Here is a 19782-nt window from a genome sequence, read left to right as displayed (position 1 = left end):
GTTTCCTTACGGCCTTTTATTACGCACAGCCGCGCGCGATTTGGTCGAATTTTTATGCTCCGCCGAATTTGTCGCGGATAGAGATAATGCGCGGATACGCGCGCAGTCGAGCTGTTTATGGGAAGAGAGAGAGAGAGAGAAAGAGCGCAACTGGAATTTGAAAGTTCGCGACGCTTTTTCTCTTTGGAAAATGTTTCCGCGTGCGCTGGTTTTTTGCGCAATTTTGAGAGCACATACACGCGTATACATAATGCGATAGCTCAGTCCCGCGCTGAGTTTAAATGTCAGATTTAGTGCTTTTACGGTTATTGCCGCCAGTTTGAAACTTAGTTAAATCGGCTGTCGGCTTTTTTTTTCTAACGAGTAAAAGTATAGCCGGTCTCGGGGATAATCTAACTTTACGTAACGCTAACGAGTCACGGTTATTAATAGAAAACGCTTTTTAATTGCACACTAACTTCTTATCCTCTTCGGATTCGTTGTCCGCGGCGTCGATCGACGTTGACTCCTCGTTGATGGTGAGTCGCGGACGTGGCCGTGGATGCAGCGCTGCCTCTACCCTGAACAGGTCGACCACGTAGTCCGTGGACTTTTTGTGTTCTGGTATCGGTACTGAAAATAAAAGTGAATGTTTCGTTAGAAAAAAACAATCAGTATTTTTAGATCATCGCGCATGTGGTGTATATTATGGAAGCCCGTCGGCGCTTGCGCGCGAAATCCGCGACCTGATTTCTAATCTCGTTAGCAAATTGTGACAGCGCGCGCGGCGGATACGCGGAAAAAATACTCCGCGAAACCTTCACTTCGGGTAATAGCGCAATTAATAGCCCTGGTTAAAAAATATTGTTTTCCCTCCTTATGAACGCAACATTAGCTCTTTAGCTCCGAGTTATCAGGTCATAAAGTTGCTCGCGCGGAGTAAAAGTATAATGCAAATAATTGCCGGCGCGTGGGCTTGTTATATATATACGCGTAAACGTAATACGCATCGCTTTATTTATAAATGCGAAAACTGTATCTCCGCAATCGACGCGATGAAATTAGTCGGCAATTATTGCTGAATATACGTCTTTTTTGTCTCGTTAATTTATTTACAGAACGACATTATTGACGGAAGGTTATTGAAATCGCGAACGAAACTATGCAGCCGCGTTCAAGAGGTGAACGGCGCCGTTTTAAAACTGAAAATCGATAATCCCACATTTCGCGTGTTCACTTTCACAATCGTTAATTTTTCAATTGCTTCAATTGCACAACAACAACGTGAATGTTTACAAAACTTTTCCTTCCAAGGCGTCTACTCCTCTTTCGCGTTGCGTCGCGCGTAATATACAAGTTCAAACCTGCAATATCCATCCGAAAACACGAAATCCCGAAGTTAACGACTCCCCGCGAACCGCTCGCGAAAATATCGCTGCCTCGAGAGTCACGAGCTCGTATAACCAAATCGTTCATCGACTCGGACAGTAAAATAAAAAATGCGCCGCATCGAGAGGTCGGTAACCCTACGCGATACATCGGCCCGGTTATATATTCACACATACATGCAGTAGCTTACGGTCGGTATCAATTACGAGGCAAAAAGCCATAAGCCGCGAGACTTTTTTCTCTTCTTCTTCTTTTCGAGCTGCGCCAGAGTATGTAGGCCTTTTAAAAAGCAGCCGCTGTCTCGGCGGGAAGCCAAGAAAAATCCAGAGCCGTCGGATCGTGCGACGGATATAGCGTATACGACTATTACGCTTTTTCGCAATAGGGTCTACCGATTGTTTTTTTGACGCCGCTTTCAGACGTATATGCCCTTAAGGGGATACGGAAACCGGTATGTGGGTTAACATTTGAAATTGTTCGGCGGCGGCGGATCGAGAAATAATTAGGCATAATGAGAAATTCATTTCTCCGCGCGGAGAATTCTGCAACGATTGCGCAGTTTGTTTATGACAAATGAGAAAGGCCCCGAGGTGAAATGTTGTTTCGAGTGTCGAAATCGCGCATCGATGGATTATTACTTTTCTGGAGAACGATAACTGCAGCGCGAATTAAAAAGGGACAACCTTGCGAGAGTAAAAGTTAAGAAGTGCTCACCTAAAATCGGCAGCAGCTTGTCGTCGGGTCCGAGTTGGTTAGCCAGATCGCGACTGAGCTCCTCGCACTCGATCTCCTCCTGGAGCTTCTTCCTGGGCTTGGCCAAGCTCTCGGTCTCCTCTTCGGGCCTGTGTCTCTCCACCTCCTTCTCCGCAGCGGGAGTCACTCCCAGAAGCGTGGCCGGTTCCTCCGTTTGCGAGGCGACGTCGTTCGTGGGTGCGTTGACCCTCAGCACGACCTCCGTCCTCTGGACCAGTGTCAGACCCTCGATGACGCCCGATTGCGGGGACACACAGGGAGAAGCTCGTTTACTGCTCGACGAGCTCGACTTCTCCGTGGGGGACGTTCTCGTGGGCGACGAAGGTGTGGAAGAACTCGAGGTCGAGGATCGGCTCTTGCGGTCCCAGCTCTGGTCCGTTTGCGTTGGGCTCGAGACCTTGCGATCGGTCAGAGAGTCGAACAGGGTCGTCGTGGTTCCTGTGGTCACCGTGGGCGGCGTCGTTCTGCTGGGGGATTCCACGAACTTGGGAGAGCCTGTGAGCGGGCTGGAAGGACGAAAGTTTTTGCGTTATTCTCGAATTTTGATAGCGGCGCGTCATGTGTAAAATTGTATCCTCCGTTGAAGAAAAGGAACCTGTTTTTGCTACGAACGCCTTGTTGACGCTCGAAATCCAGACGCGTTTATATCGGGAACAATTTTGGCCGATCCAGGGGAGAGAAAAAACTAGCTTCACGGTCTACCGGTGGCGGTTGCATAAACCTTCTTTGCATAACTCGAAAAAGCGTTTTTAACGCGTCGCCACACACACACACCCCGTGCGCGGTATTATTTAATTCGCGCAAATTAACGTTCCACCGCTTCGTAATCTCGCTTTGATATTTTTTTTCGACTGGACACAATGTCGTGAAAAAGAAACAAAAGTGTAACCGCACCGGTAACGTTATAACTCACGCGAACGTTACCAAATCCCGCTTTGTAGATTAATTTCCTCGCGTATGATAACCAGTTTGCTCTGCCCGTGCTTAGAACAGTTTAGAAATGTCTTACTCCGAACTGGCCCAATTTTGAGCGACCTTAAACAACCTGATACGAGTGTACTTGCGTAATTCGAAGTATGCAACAAATTGTAATCATATTCTTCCACTTTATGAACAAGGCCTCGATATTTCATGGAAAAAAGCGACGTCGAGCTATTCGGTGCACTTTAATAGTCGCGCATTTTATCGAACTATAAACAACATCGCGGCATTAAGCAATATCTCTCTCCGCACGTAAAGAATCAATTAATGCTCGGCTTTGCAGCTCTGAATAAATTCCTCGCGGTAATAAGCTTCACGTGAACCAACCTTCTCGCCTCCGCAGTCTGTGCTCTCTGCTTCTCAGCGACGTTCCTTCTGTTCAGCATCTCGACGTTCTGGGACGTCATCTCGATGGTGGTGACGGCGCTTTCCCTGTAGAAGTCCTCGACGAGTCTGCTCTGGGGTTCGCAGCTGGCAGCCAGCTTCCTCCGTTCTCTCTCCAGTTGTCTGTTCCTGTCGTTCAGGACCTCGACGCTCTGGGGCGACAGCCTCTCCCGCTTCTCGCTCCTTCTGAGGCATCCGTTCTCCTCCGCCTGACCACTGTCCCTCGACGTCTTGTTGTTAGTCTCGTTGCTCTCGGCAGAGTTGACGTTGTGGAGACTCTTGCGGGAGAAGTGGTCCTCCAGCCGGTGGTGGTTCTGGTGCTGCTGGAGGGCGTCGGAGCTCTGGGACTTGGCAAGCTCGTGCCTCGGATGCCTCTGGTACTGGTTGTTGTTGATGTTGTTGTGGTTTTGGTTGTTGTTGGTGGGACTGACGACGACGTCGTCGTTGTTGTTGTTGTTGTTGTTGATGAGGGACTGCTGGTGGTGCGGCGTGACTTTGAGGAGGAGAACCGGGTCATCCAGTCTGGCGTTCGGTGACATCGTGCGCTTGTAGCTGCCCTCGCTGTCCGGGGCACCTCGTTCGCGGCGATAGGCCAGATAGGACGCCTTTGATTGGCTCCTGCGAACACGAAAAAAAGAGACACGTCGGGTTAGAAGATCGTCGGAAGCATATGGTCGTTATCGAATACATGGGGAGGGTGAGTCATGTGGGACGGAATTAGATAATCCAAGTGCAAACGACGATACTGCGGCAGTGTGACTGCACCTGGAGATTTTTCGCGATCGTTAATCATCCCGGCGTATGCGGTGATAAATTTGGTTTTTACACTCCGACGTTGTTTAATCAACGATTCATCGCCTTCCACAGCGCTTTTAATTGTAAGAAGTCCGATTAGGGTTATTCGAGGAACGCTGATTTATTCGCAGAACAAACACTTTAACAAGCGCAAATGCGCAACGTTGTAATAATAGCAACAAAGAGTACAATACGAGTGCAGCCATCGAGATACCACGTATACTCGAGAACATCGGCTCTAAGTCACAACGAGAGACGAGCAGCTCTCGATTAATTAAAGCCAATTGCAGCACTTCGCGCAGCGTCGGGTTCCATTTCAGGAACTGTGCGTCGCGCGTTTCGAAAAATTGTAAATCAGAAATCCTATTTCCACAGGTTACACCACACTACGACGTCGTATAATTGAAAAGCCGTCTACGAGCTAATAAACGTAATTTACAGCCGCTGCATCATTAACTTATTAAAGCACACCGCAGACTTAGTTCCTCACACGCACGCACAGGATGCATCATCTCTCTATCTGCAATAACCGCTGCTCGATTTACGTGTATAAAAATTTCAAACTTTCCGCGACACTTGAAATAATCACGAGGTTATACGCTCGCGTATTTATAAAAGCCTCTCGCTCGAGCACTTGAATCGGGTTCTCTCTTGAGAGTAGCTAAAATCGTTACGCGCTCTCGACTCTCCTTCATGCGTAATTCCAGGCACGTATTCCCCGGACGAGAACCGCGCGCACATCAAGTTCCTTTCTAAGCTATCCCGGCTGAATAATAACGCGTGTGACGTTCGCGCGCGAGCGATGTGTCCGTGTGTGAAAAGTCGCGGAGGAAACCGTCTCTGATTTTTCCGTCGCCGAGAGCGAGACGCGACAACAATGAACTGCGCGATGCGCACATGACCATATGTATCGAGCGGGACTGTATTCGAGTTTCTCTCGGTCTGCAGTAGACAATCGGCTCTGTCTCTCGTTCTCGTTAATAATTAAGTCTGCATTTGAACTGTATTAAGAAGTCGACGAGGTGCTTATGGTATTAGTCGAACAAACGAGTCTCTTAGTCCTCGTTCCTTTTTTGTCTGCTCGGAGGATTGTGAGTGTAATGTAACTGTTGAGTGTACTTTTATTATAGAAACGATCTCTTTGAAAAATCTTCGATTTGAATTAAGACCGACGTAATCGCGTCGTTCACTTCCTTGAGAAGCGAGCAAAAAGTTTCGGCCGACAAGAAACACACTATAGTAGTACATTCGTGTGCCAAAAAAGTGAAAACCGGCAATTGCCCAAGTCCGACTGATCAACTTCCGGTCCACAACATCGCACGTTTTATCACACAGCGAGTACTTATAACGATATATATGACCCGTCGTTGCTATATACAGTACTACATAGCCGTGGCAGCTACATGCAAATATGTATGAGTACCTAACAGAAGATTCCCATTAACGTCCATTAGGCGAGCGAGCGCGAGAGTGTGTATATATTTCAAGGCGAATTTTAACAAAGACGGTCAGCTCGGAAGGCCTCGACCGATAAATTCGAGCAGTGAAACTCTGCGGCTTTTCTCGGGCGCAAAAAGTAGGCCCGATAGCGCATGTTTATTTACGCGACGCGTCCGCCAAGAGAGAGAGAGAGAGAGAGAGAAGAAAGAATCATTATGTGCCTTTGCAGTTCTGTCTCGTACACACGCGAGCGGTGGTCGTTTGAGAAAACAGACGAAATTTTCGGATATAGGCTGTTTTAAGAAATCGCGTAATTAATACACGGCTGACGTCAGCGTTGCTAACCGCTAGTGTATATACATTTTTCTCGATTTTCACACTCACTCCGATTCGTTTGCTTCTGGAATCGACACTTTTAGACGAAACACGAAAAAAACTCCTTTACGATAAACCGGTCACCGCGAAACTATAACAGGCTTAAACTACCAACAACGGCGTCGCGGGACCTCGTGCTTTATTTTCATACCCTCGTCTCTCTCCTGCACACATACGTGACGCTCGTGACATCTAAGGCAGTCTCTCTCTCTCTCTCTCTCTCTCTCTGGCAGTCGTTCTCCCTTCAGATTCATTCCAGCGCGCGCTCACGATTTTCTGCCGGACGTGCAGCCAAGCTTCGCTTCCTTGTACTTCCGTTCGTTATACGTGTGTTATATGCACACACACGCGCGCGCGCGGAGAAGAGGTCTTTGGTCTCTGGCGCACTGCTGGAGATTCATAAAATACAATCCGTAGCTGCTGGAGATATCGTGACGGAAAGTTCGCGGGAGTGTGTTTTTTTTGTTTTTAGCTGCACTTGCGCAAGGGTGAAGGGAGATGTTTGGTGGGATTTTCGAAATTTGCGCTTATTGAGATGAGTGTAAACAAACAACGAAACATCGAATCGAAGAAACCGAGTCGATAAATAATCAAAACATTATCAACAAGCATCGCTATTCGTAATAATCTATAAATCTCTCCGCACTGAGCGAGTACATAAAAGTTTTGTTGTCCGCCGGATCTCTTTCTCTTTTTCGTATTATTCGCTCTACACATACAAACATAGCCACTTTTTCCCGGCAAAGCCTCGATTGAAACACATCCGTAACTTTCATTTAAGTACTCGCGACAAGATACCGCTCGGACAAATGTCTCTCTCTCTCTCTCTCTCTCTCTCTCTCTCTACCACTACCTCGATATAGCATATACGAGACTTGATTTCGCGAACACGCAACTTTCTTTGCGCCGCCGCAAGTCGAAGCGATCCTTACTAAATACAGTCGGCCGAGCTTGTGTGACCAAAATACGCTGGGAATTAAGGACAAATCTCCAACGTACCGCGCGCGCGATTGGACTCGATTTCACGAGAGTAGGCGCTCGAATTTGTAAACTCGAACGCGTAGGCCAAGGTAATAGTGTCGTCGTCGTCGTCGTTACTGCCGACGCGCAGTCCGCACCGATGTGTGTTTATTGTATACACACGCAGTCATTCATATACGAGGCCGCAGACTCGTGTGAATGGCTTCTTTTTGCGGAGGTGCGCGAAGAGAGACGCCGGAGGGAGTTACAGTTTGCTGCACTCGCGCGGGCATTATGCTGTGAATTATTGCGTCCGACTGCATCGCTCCTTTCTTTAGTTTCTGCTTATTAGTTTTGCGCCTTGTTGAAAAACCCCGATGCTTGTTAATGGTGCTTTTTGCAATATTGGATTCTTTATCGAGTGTAAAATTAACACATTATTAATTTCGTTTATCGTGTGCTTATCGAACTCGGCGCTTTTCATAAACTGATAAGGCGAGTGATTGCCTCCGCGAAGATAAATAGCAATTTTCACGTGACTTTTAATTAAAAAAAAGCATCCAAAATAAGCCGTAATTACATGTATACGAGAACAACATTAGCTCATCGGTAACACCTGCCATCCGGCATACATCCCTCCTGAAATATTTCAAGCCGCGCGCATTATCATGCTTAATCATCGACGACACACTTTGTCCTCAACCTGATGCACAGCCGGCGCAAACGTGGGAAACGTGACGGACGGGAACAGCGACTTTATCCTTGCCTATCGACCCGTATATGTGCGTTATCACTCCCGGCTCCTTTTTTCCTCTCCTCCTCCGTACGGCGACGGCGCACGCACTGATGCACAGTTATGTCCCTTGGCTCCTATCGCCAGCCCGGTGATCGTCATTTCCATAATACCGCGAAAGCAGGTGTGCTCCTATCTCTGTGTGCTTTTTTGTTCTCAGGCGGTTTTTTTCCCCGGCTTTATTACACCGCGAGTATGTGCGGTAGAAAAATTGTTGTATATTAGCGTCTTATCTTTGGTATTTTTCTTTCCTCGTATACACGATAAATTTTTGATTTACAATTACCCTAGTTCGTTATATCGGGAAAATGACGAAGCAACCGATCGATCGATAAATTTTCTATTCCACACCCGCCGCGCCGATTTCGAAATCGTACTGAATCACAGCGCTTCTGATCGGGAAAATTCTGTAAACATCGCGCGCGAGTTTTCCCCATAATACGAGAACGCGTGTCCAGGGTTACGACGATCATTACATCGCCGAAGGATGCTGACCTATATCCATCAGTAGGCTACTTTCGATCGCACGCGCGCGAGTGTTTTCGTTTTAGAAAATAGCCTTTTCATTCTCGTCCGAGATCGACATTCCAGAGAGAGGGACGTCCGCGATGTTTAAATTTACTCTTGTCGCCGCGCCGATTAAAATTCTTCGACTGCAGACGCATATACGCAGAGCGAAATGGTATGAATATAGCCGTCTGCGATGAATCGATATGCAGTGTTTTCGAGTGCGGTGTTTATTCGATTCACACGCAATGTAATACCATATCTTTTTCTCGAACTAAATAACGTAATTTTCGAAACAAGGGAAACCACTTTCCCGTCGCGCACTTTGTGACTTTCTTTGTGACGACGACGTCTCGGCCGATATAAAACTCTGCGAGCGATAAATTCGTATAATCGGCTCTTAACAAATTGGCCATCATTTGTCGATGACACTGAGTGTCGGTCTATAAATCGCGAAATATATCGCGGCGCCCCGTGCATAACGCACCGCATAAAGGCCGATCGACATACGCGCGCATTACGATGATGGACGATCAGACGCTGACTTACGACCTGAAAATCGACCTATCCATTTGCATAGACCCGAGCTAGAAATCTGCCGCTGCGGCCCCGAATATAAAGAGTGCAGAGATCCATTAGAAACGAAATGGAAAATTTATCGATATCCCTTGAGCGCATCGACACAATGCGCGTGCGCGCGCGCCTAATTTAATTTCGCGAGCTCCGGTTATACATTTTTCCGAAAATTAATCACCTCGAAGGATCGTGTAATTACAAAAGCGGCGCGTCTGCGCATCGTAACAGGCTTGTATATAATTCAAAACACGGCTATACGTAGATAGTCGATATATTTATAATCTCGTCTCGAGGAAGCAGAGGCAGAAGAAGAAGAAAGCATTATAGAGAGCAGTATTAACGACGACGAGTTTAGCCTGCTCCTAAAGCTTTCACGTGCGTCAGAGACGCGCTGCATGTATACAGCGGCGAGAGAGAAGAGAAAAAGTCCTTTCCTATATATATATACCTATAGGCGAGCGCAAAATTGTCTAATCCAATTATGCTATCGAGTTACGCGCGAGAAGCTCCACAAGATATCGTACGTGTACACCCCGGGCTTTTAACGAGGTTTACGGCACCGGCTAACTTTAGAAATAGTTCTCGTTTCTTGCGTAGGTTGCCGCACACGTCAAAGCATCATCGCGCGGAGATAGCCGGCGTTGGATATTGTTCGGACCGAAATAATTAGAGCCGATTCGCCGCAGCATCGAAGGTGTTTGATTCGATCTTTTTTTTCAATAAGTACATTATCGTCTGTGAATTTCTCTCGAGGTAAACGATTGTTTGTCGAAAGGCGACAGGAAAAAAGATGGATAATTCTCTATACGAGTTGACGATTACAGAAGAATGTGTGTATTTTCCAGGCATGTAAATTAACCGGCGCGAGCGCGGAGCGAGCATTAATTTGATTGGAGGAGATAATTGATGAGCGTTTAAAAAATTCTTACGATTTTTCGATGTTTTTGCGACTATGCGCGAAGACGCGACTCGGAACCTTGAAGAGTATAGTGTATAACACAGGCTGATGTATGAAATCAGCTAACGGAAAATTTTCCTGCGGCTCATTATTTCTCCTTCGAGAGCTACAACCGAGAGCCACTCGGCGTAACGCGACGAGTAAAATATACAAGAGGCCATACGATTGTTATTTACGCAATCGCTCGGTCGTTGTTTTCGCCATAAAAGATAATTTATCGTAATTTAAGCAGCCGATTAATGAATTTCAAGAATAAACAAAGCTACATGTCCTGCAGCGCGCGCAATAAAACTGCACACTTTTCCTTTCTCGGATTACATAACGCTTTTTTTTACAGCGCGATAACGCCGCAGCAGCGCCAAGGGCCATACTCGCACATTCCTGTAAATAACGCTTTCCCGTATTGTATACATTGTTCGCGCATATAACGTTCTACTTTGGAAGGTCAAGGCGGGAAACGTTACGAAATGCCGGAGACTCGTCATTTATCCGTGTTGTATGTGTGTGTATCAGGATTCAAGACGGTAGTAGTTGGCTGGAGAAAATCATCGAGGAGAAAATTGAGATCGTAGCATCGTCGGAGGATCGTCGAACAAACGATGGCGTAACGTAATCGCGGCAAAATATTCATACAGCTATACGAAAACGCGCCGGCACATTTCACGGACAATAGAGAAAGACAATTGGACCGTAGTAGTGTTTCTCAATCGCTGCTCGCGGTGTGGTCGTGCGGAACCAGCAGGAGGATCTCTATCGAGCGAGAGATGATGCTCTCCTTTGTGTAGGCTCCTTTCGGTTTCGAAGCCGCTACTGCGAGCGGTAAATATGTCGTTTGTTCGATATCGCCGACGGAGCTTTCACGCACGTATACACAATTGTCAGGCGATCGATGCGCTGCACGCAGTAAACGACGTTTATCAGCTGTTGTGCGTTTCGAAAAGTTTGATTCTCGAGAGATTGTAAATTTTATTGTCGAGCGCGATCGCTCCGATAATTCCTATACGCGCGAGATAAGTCGATTGCTAGCTTCGGTAATAAATAAATTGCTTCGACATAAATGCGCTGCTTTCAATCGATGAATTACAGCGTTGTTTTTTAACCAGCGGATCGGACGAAATTGAAGCTACACACACCGAAGCATCAGCGTTCGCGGAACGCTTAATTAGCACACGCCATTTTCGCATATTTTCAACCCGAAACTTAATCCGTACGAGCGCGAGAATTCGAGTCTCTCTCGCTTGTCGCGAAAATATTTTTTCAGCCGAATCAAGCAGGAACTCGACTCGAGCACAACATCGCGCATGTACAATACCTCTTGATGTGGAACTTGTTGCTGCCGAAAACCATCGTGTTGATACTGGCCAACAGGCTGTAAGCTCCGATATTCAACATCTGTGTGAAAGGCACTTGCGAAGACGGCTATCTCTCTCGAAACATCACCTCGTGTAAAACTTTGAACATCCGCGTCTACTACCACTGCCAGTGGTACAACACAAGCTCATCTCGTCCGCACACTTCTGCCTACCGCTGACACACCCCTCTCACCCCACCCCCGCACATTATTCGGTTTGCAACTCAGCGAAGTTGAAGAAAAAGACGAAGAAGAAGATTAAGTATGTGGCTTGGATATAAAACACCGGCGAGAGAGCACTGAACGCGACGATACTCGCCGGGCGAGCGTTCGGATGTTACTACTGACAGTCGCGTGCTCGCGCGTTCAAGTCAGAGAGAAAGAGAGAGAGAGAGAGAGAGAAGGTTGTGAGACTCGGCCGCGAGCGGCGCGCGCGCTTTTCTGGAGTAGGTATCCCAGTCGGCGAGGATGACGAGCGGCCGTGTGATGAGGCGCGGGTGGGAGTATAAGAACTGCGAAGAGGGGACGCGTTTGTGGAGTAGAATTGACCCTTTGTCGGGATATATTGCTTCGCTGTCTTGTGCAATGCCGGACGATCGATGATTTTATCACTGCGAGATATTCGCTATGCAGCTCGAAATTATACACAGCTCGGATATGAGCAGCCGTACGACTCGTCGGTGCAGTATGTATAAGAGAAAGGGAGAGTAAGGAAGCGAGACAAGCCAGTGTAGCCCAGTGTATAAATACGCTGTGGATGAAGAAGCGCGAAGAGGAAGAAAACGAGGAACTCGTATTTTACGCTACAAGTTAGCGACGAGGAGTATAAGTGCACGAGCACTCGGGGCGAGAGAAAATTAACGCTTTCCCACCGCGGCGTGTCGTATCGGCTAACGATACTGTAACTTTGCTCGGGATTTTCCGGGATTTTCCGAGCTGACGAAGGTACATCGGCGAATCGTCGAGATCTTAATAGATCAGCCGATACACAGAGCTCGGCTTAATTCGCAGATAAATATTCAGCGACTTTCGGTCGCGCGACAAAAATAAGTCCGACTTTCTTGAGGAAAGTGCCGTGTATGCATATTTTCATCAGGCTAATCACTTATACGCATCGACTTTTCTCCGTCAACCAACTCGATTTCCAGTCGCCGCTCCGGATACAACAACTCAATATCGCATACGCACACAATTCCAACGTCCTAATCATATAGCTACAGAGTACATAGAGAAAAAATCGCGCAAAGCTCGCTCTGGCGTTAAATCGACACAGCCTCTCGAGAGTGTACGAGTCCGAGCACGTATGTATACACGTCCGATGATCGGGCGGACAGGTCAGCAATGTCGCCGGGTTTATCTGTCTCTCGAGATCTGTCACGCGCCATATATACACCGCGACGTATCGGCCGCAGAGATGGAGAGAAAAAGGATCATCTCTCGTGATTTCGCGCAGGTCTAGTTTCATATACACGCACACGTGCCAGCGCATGACAGTTTTTCAAATGCGACGAGGACGAGTCATTTGAACGGTATATCATTGTGGATGTTGTTGTGTGCTTTTATTTCTGCTGCGGTACAGTTTTAATTAGGATCTGGTTTGATTCAATGAGCCCCGGACAAATTCACGTTATAACGAGTAGATCTGCGCCGATTCATGGGAGAGGGACTATATGCTTGCTCGCGAGATGCATTTGCCAATCCAGTGCGTACGCTGATGTGTGTGTGTGTGTGTGTGTGTGTGTGTGTGTGTGCAGGGAGTTTCATCATTAGGTATTTCCTTCGGATCGGCGAGTATTGACCAATCGGCTCGAGTCCATCGATTATCCCGGCTAATTGAGCAAAAAAAGCATCATCGCTTCGCTTTTTTCCAAGAAGCTCGAAACTCGAGAAATTAACATTGAATGTCAGCTCCCCGTATGCATACCGATAAAATCTTCTCTACTTTAACCTATATATACTATAAGCTTCTCCGCGCGAGAGATGCGCGTTCGCGATTAAATTTTTGCTGAAACACATATTCGAGCTATAGCGCGCGTGCACGCGCATATGTAAAATTGTAACGCAGAGAGAGAGAGAGAGAGAGAGAGAGAGAGAGAGAGAGAGAGAGAGAGAGAGAGAGAGAGAGAGAGAGAGAGATGTAAACACGCGTTGATGTAACCGCAAAGCGGTAAAAGAAACCGCCGGTTTATAGGCATGTAAGCGTGGACTCAACGAGTTTTCTAATGGCGGACGTATGGGCCGATGCCACCCCGAGAGAGAAAGAGAGAGAAGAGAAAATGTCTCACCTTTTGCGGCGTCGGGAGGCTCTCCCTAATGGAAGCGCCGGTTTTTCCGTTTTCTTTGGAGCGAAGATCGGTAACGCGTATGCATATCGGGCGAAACTCGCGGCGGTAAGTAACACATTTCGCTGAAATACTTTGCCGGGAGATCATGTGTGTTACAACGACCTACTGTAGCGAAGTGTTATGGATGCCGTAAAGACGCGTCTTTTTTGACTTTTACGTTGTTCAATTTCGTATCTTCTACAACGTATCGAGCATTGCCCGACCCCTAACCGGCGGATCTCGAGACGAATCTTCCAAGTAGCCCGGATTTAGGAGAATCCAATTCGTTATATCCAGTATTATACCCGATAGTAGTAAAAAAACCCAAAGCATAAAGGAAGCGAGCGCGACGACGAAATTTCGTATAATTAACCTTGTTCGACATTGTCCAAATCTCCTAATAAATCTCCCGAGGAATATAAACTCGATTTCACGCGGCTCTATCGAGAGAGCCGCTTCTCCTCCGAAAAAAGCCGCGCTTTAACCCAAATCCGTAAAAATGATAAATTGATTATTCCATCAGAAGCGTCGTAAAAACGCTGCCGAACATCCTCCTTAACCCACATAACACAAAAGCCTCTCGGCGGAAAGTCGCTGCAGAGAGAAAGAGAGAAAAAGCGGCGTTTGTCGCCTCTGCAACGGCGCAGCGAGTGTAAGAATATACAGGAGAAGAAGAAGAGGGAGTAGACGCGCGCGCGCGCGCGCGGGCGACACCGGACACGAGTTTAAGGACCGTCCAGAGGAAAACGGGATCTCATCGGCCGACTCCTCTCTCCTTTGTGGTCGAGCCGGTAAATTGTATACGGCATTATTATCTCCTTCGCGGCGGCGGCGGCGGCTACTCCTCGTTGCGCCGGATACCGTTACCAGCGCGCGAGCTTCGAAATTATTCACAGGAGAACGACGAGCTGCGTTTACGTAGCTGGCCACGCGAATGATGTGTAATTTTGGCTTCACTCTGTGTGTTGCGTATTTGTCGAGGTGACAATGTTCAACCCTTATGATAGAAGGATTCTACAGTGTAACAGGCATAGCATGATCGGCTCAATCAGTAGAGATGATGGCACAGCCCTATGCAATATACAGACTTCACGAGCAGATTTTTAATCGTCGGCAACCAAAGACTGTGTAGCAGATAGCCGGAAACTGCTTCAAACGATCGTAAATTCAATAAACGCGATACGACCGCAATAAATCATCGTCTTGAGAAAAACTTCGGCCGTATAACTCGCGTTTTATACACGTTCTGCATTTTTATATCGCGAGCATCTAGTTTTACTGCAGCTACTCTCTATTTCACAGTAGGGATCTGCATTGATTCACTCAAGGTGAGACGCCGATCGCGTCGTAAGATTTAGTCATCAAAGAATTAAAGTGTGACGAGCACTTTCTCACCCGACAACTGCCTGCTACCAGTTGTCTACACTCGCCGGTATAATATATACTGGCAGTATAAACTCGTCTCGAGAAAAAAAAATTGTCGACTCTATTTGCTCAAGTAATATATTCTCCGGGAAAATATTTGGTTATGTAAATATTTGAGGGAATAGCGTCGCCTAAAAACTAGGTGTTTGGCGATTCGGGAACCCGCGTGTTATAAATGCATTCGCGACGGGCTACTCGCACTAAACCACTTCTAGTCTAGTTACAATTGAGAAACTTTTGTATTTATGCGAGAGGATCAAATTAATTTTCCAAGGTCGGATTATCTCGAGGTCAGCGAAATATTACTCGGAATAATAAAGCAACAGGTAGTCGAGTTGTTTCGCCTGATTCACCGTTGCAAAACAAAACGGAATCCATAATAATAAAGCTATTTTTGTATGCATTCGCTGCGTATGAAGTTATCGGTCGAACTCCTCTGAACTTCACCCACATACAGCCGCACCAGCTTATCGATGGATTCTTTCGGATTGCATCACAGCCGAAGAATTTGCGTATTTGCCCAAGAAATACACACATACGCACAGCCAAAGGTCGCGATTTGCGGTTCAACGTACCATTAACTTGGTTACGAAACGCGTTAAGTGATTTCCCGTTTTCTCACTAAACGCGACGAGCCGAAAAATCAATCAGCGCCACACCCTCGTCCTTTGTTCAAACTCCTCCTTCTTCCTACTTGTTTATCGTGCGTTTACAACGCGAAATCTTACGAAACCCGCACGGCTATCGCTCGAAAAAAATTCTCGCACTCGGCGCATTACCGATAAGCCGGACGAAGATCCCCTGTATACGCCGGACAATCGATCGTCTCTTCTGACAGTTTATTATATCGTTATAAGGAGTAGAAGGAATTTCGCGACTGCACGTTTCGATAATCAAAATCGCCGGGGGTTATAAATCAACTTTTTTCGCGAATATTCGGATTACTGGTTCAACGCACTTCGCCAAGCCTCCTAAAATACGCGTTGCGTAATCCTCCTGCGGCAAAAATCGCCAGCTGTCATCGATACATACACAATCATCGTCGTCGAGGTCGTGGTTTTCAGCTGCTCCTCCCCGTGTATATCCGCAGGTGCACATACTCGGCGGACGAGTTTTTCGCGGCTGCAGTCGTTCGTACACACACGAGAGAAAGGGATATAGCGAGAGAGAGAGAGAGAGAGAGAGAGAGAGAGAGAGAGAGAGAGAGAGAGAGAGAGAGAGAGAGAGAGGAGGGAAGACGATACGCGAGGAAACACAAGAAGAAGAAGCTACGGAGTCTATTCGCGGCGGCGCGAAATTCTTTGTGTCGCGGGGAAAACGCTCTCCTTTGCGCTCATGCGGACGGCCTCGAGAGATGCGCTTTGCGAGTCGAGGACGCGCCTGACGCCGAGGACGGCTTTGTTTCTGCGCGGAGATTTTCGAATGGTGTAATTATAAAACCGCGACTCCTCTCAAACGTTCGATTATGTATGGTACACACAAGGTACAGCCGAGGAAAGTAAGAGTACACAAAGTTTTTTTTTCGAAAGTTTCTAACGACAGTCCAAAAACTGGAGCATGAAGGAATTTTGCGGATGTGTGTGGGTGTGTGTCCGTTGCGCAAAGAAAACGTGTATCCACTCGGCGATCTCTCTTTTTTCATCGGTCCGCATTAGAATATCAAGCGCAAAGATACACACGCCTTATCTCCCTCTATACTCGTTCGTTTGTTTAACACGAATTCGAAATGAGGAAAAAATGTATACGATCGAGTATAGCAGCGAGCAAAAAGCCGCAGCGCAAACAGCCGAAAGTCTATGGATACGAGAGAGCGCGCGAAAAAAAAGAACTGGAGCACGCGAATTCGGCGGATGTAAAGCCGCACGAGGAGTTCGACGGCGGAACGTCGCACCTCTCTCTCACTTGGGAGTGTATATAAAGCAAGTACACGGTCCCGTTATTGTGCTCGGCGTTTCCTTCGGGAAGGTCACGCGAGGGGATCTACGCTGCCGGCGACGAGGCTCATCCAGCCATGGAGAGAAGAGCAGCGACGAGTGAAAGAGAGCTCTCGTGTATACGTGCTGCTGCTGCTGCTGTCTCGAAAGTTCATTGTTTACAGAGATAGCCCATTTCGGAGCGGCTGGAAAAGTGACTTTTGGACAATGCCCCTCGCGATGATGGGCTTTCTATGGGAGGTGTATACAATATATATATACACAGAGAGGATTAATTGGATCTCGTTTTTGAAAATTCTACCCGCGCACACCTATACACGGATTGAATTAACTAGAGAGAGAGAGAGAGAGAGAGAGAGAGAGAGAGAGAGAGAGAGAGAGAGAGAGAGAGAGAGAGAAAGAGAGAGAGAAAAGCTCTCGGATCGTGTGTACGTATACGTGAATAAACAATGGGATAGAGCCGAGTGCAGCGTTTGGCAAGCGCGCAAACAGGAAAAGCCGGTGCTCGCGAAAGAGCTATGAGAGCTAAAGGCGCTTAAGGGACGCCTCTGCAATCTACGCTTCTTCCATCCGCTGCAGCGCACAACAGAACGACAGCAAGGTGTGTGTGTGTGTGTGTGTGTGTGTTACCTATATGCGCTGTACCTTATAAGAGCGTAGGCCAGACGACGAGGACGAGAGCTGACGACGAAGGCGACGGCTCGCGCAACAACCACAACAGAGCCGCACTTCCACCCAATCAGAGCGAGGAGGAAACAAAAGAAAGGTGAAAAGAGATTTATCGACCCGTGGAGATCGAGCCTTATATACATCCGCTCGACGTAAAGCGAGGGAGAGAGAGAGAGAAGCTCTTGTCGGCAGCTTCTGCAAGTGATGCAAAAACCCGTCGAACCTTGCAATTATTATAGATCGCCTTCTCTCTCTCTCCCTCTCTTTCTCTCTCGCTGTGCGCACCTTTTTCTCGCTTTCCTCTTCTTCGCTTCTTCCGCGCGAGAACTCGGGGCTTCTAAGTGATTTCTCTTTTTCTGACGCCGCCGTCACGACGTTGAGAGCGACGGCTTCGCGTTTTTTTTTCTTTTGCATATAACTGGAGCTATACACATTGCGCTTCCGCGATTGTTGACTTTGGCGCGCGTGTACAGCGTGTACGGAATAGAATGGACTTTTGTGTCGATAACGGCTATTTACGAGAATGTTTTGATTTTGAAAGCTGCCATTCATACGCGCCGCTATTGGAATTCGCGGGTTTCGGAACGAAAATAGCCCTCGTGGAATTCTTACGCCTTTGTTTTGGAGAGTGTAAAAGTTACGCAGTAGGAATACTACGATTTACGCTATACCGTTATGTAGCCGATCGATTCTCTTCAAATCCATCAAAGCTCGTGTATAAAAAATGCTTCTATCATTATCGCTCAATTCCACGCATCATCAGCTGGATTGAAGTAGTGCACGCAGTGAATCGATACAACCTGCACTTTTTACAATTCAACACCTCGCGCTCGCAATACACCCGTTATTTCATCATCCTCCCGCGTAATCTCTGCACGAAACCGCGAAATACCCCGAAATCTGGCTTCAGACCACGTCAGAGCTTCAGGATCGTCCACGATCTCAGCCGAAAAAAAACATCGCACGTATAGCTATGCCGAACGTGACGATAGTGGGTCCACGCAATCTTCGAAAATTTTTCGCGTCCATCCCACGCGAGCAATAAAGTCCGTTCACGTGTCATCGCCTGCGGTGCGTATAACGCGCGCGATTAACAAAGGCCAGAGAGAGAGAGAGAGAGAGAGAGAGAGAGAGAGAGAGAGAGAGAGAGAGAGAGAGAGAGAACGTGAGCGACGAGCGCAATATCGCGACGACTGCAGGCGCTGATTCATTATGCGCCGTTTACAAAGAGCGCATTTGCACAGGCGTCCATATAATTTTCCCATTTGGAATATAACGCATACATTATTCAACGATCCTTGATGCTTTCTCGTTGTTTGTTTTATTTTCGTCGACTTCGCGCTTAGCGTAACTCTTATAATGAGTGTATCTCTCGTAGCATCTCTCGCGCGACATTTTCGGCAAGCGACTTTCTTCATATTATCCACGCTGCGAGAAGAGGAAACTGCATCTTGAAATCCGTGGCGATAAAAGTATTTCATGCACGCCCTACTGCGGTTGACAGATATAAATCAAAGCTGTAATGCGAGCCATTAGGTAAAAGTGAAATTGCCCTCCGAAAAGACGTAATAACTTTCTTTGGGTTCAGGGGTCGAGGCACACACTGCTCTGCACAAAAGGAGAGTACTGATGAAAAAAAAAAAAAAACAACACATACGCTCCGTTTCTATCACCGCCAGCGTATTATATGTACACCTATGCGCGAGAGATTTTTTCTTTCTTTCAGCCTCTTATCTCTCACTATCTATATCACACATTGTCAAAGATAAAAGAGGCGTTGAGTTGGGTGTATCTTGACGAGTGATCTCTTACTTGAGGATATAGCAGTATATAATATATATATATATATATATATATATATATATATATATATATATATATATATATCGCGTGCGCGTATGTGTGGCAGCGGCGAGCATGTAACCGACCCACTACTTTCTTTCTTCGCTCCTTTCTACTCTTGTATGCCGTTTTTTTTTCGGTTGGACCGAGTGATTTTTGACAGAGAAGAGTGTAGCTGCGGTTACTCGATTACGCGGTGGGATCGATTGCCCAATTCATCGCGCGGAATCCGATGAATATAGGTCGAGAAACGATCGTCGCGTTGTATAGACATACTGTATTTTGTTTGTTTTACGCGGATTGAGGAAAAAGACAATTGTATAGACTTTACAGAGTTTCAACACGGC

General features: G+C 47.0%; 1 protein-coding gene across 1 annotated transcript in view; it reads right to left on the bottom strand.

Annotated features, from left to right (window-relative positions):
• Positions 1 to 19782, bottom strand: part of LOC100115438 (protein Shroom) — an 82995-nt gene that overhangs the window by 7336 nt on the left and 55877 nt on the right. The window contains exons 11-13 of the mRNA XM_008210029.4: positions 3430 to 4104; positions 2083 to 2627; positions 459 to 612 (exon numbers count right to left, since the gene is read on the bottom strand). Of these exons, the coding sequence (XP_008208251.1) occupies positions 459 to 612; positions 2083 to 2627; positions 3430 to 4104 (1374 nt within the window). The remainder of the gene's footprint in view (positions 1 to 458; positions 613 to 2082; positions 2628 to 3429; positions 4105 to 19782) is intronic.

The sequence above is a fragment of the Nasonia vitripennis genome, chromosome 1 (genome assembly GCF_009193385.2).
Source record: "Nasonia vitripennis strain AsymCx chromosome 1, Nvit_psr_1.1, whole genome shotgun sequence".
Lineage (NCBI taxonomy): Eukaryota > Metazoa > Arthropoda > Insecta > Hymenoptera > Pteromalidae > Nasonia > Nasonia vitripennis.
This window is presented reverse-complemented; position numbering and strand designations above follow the sequence as displayed.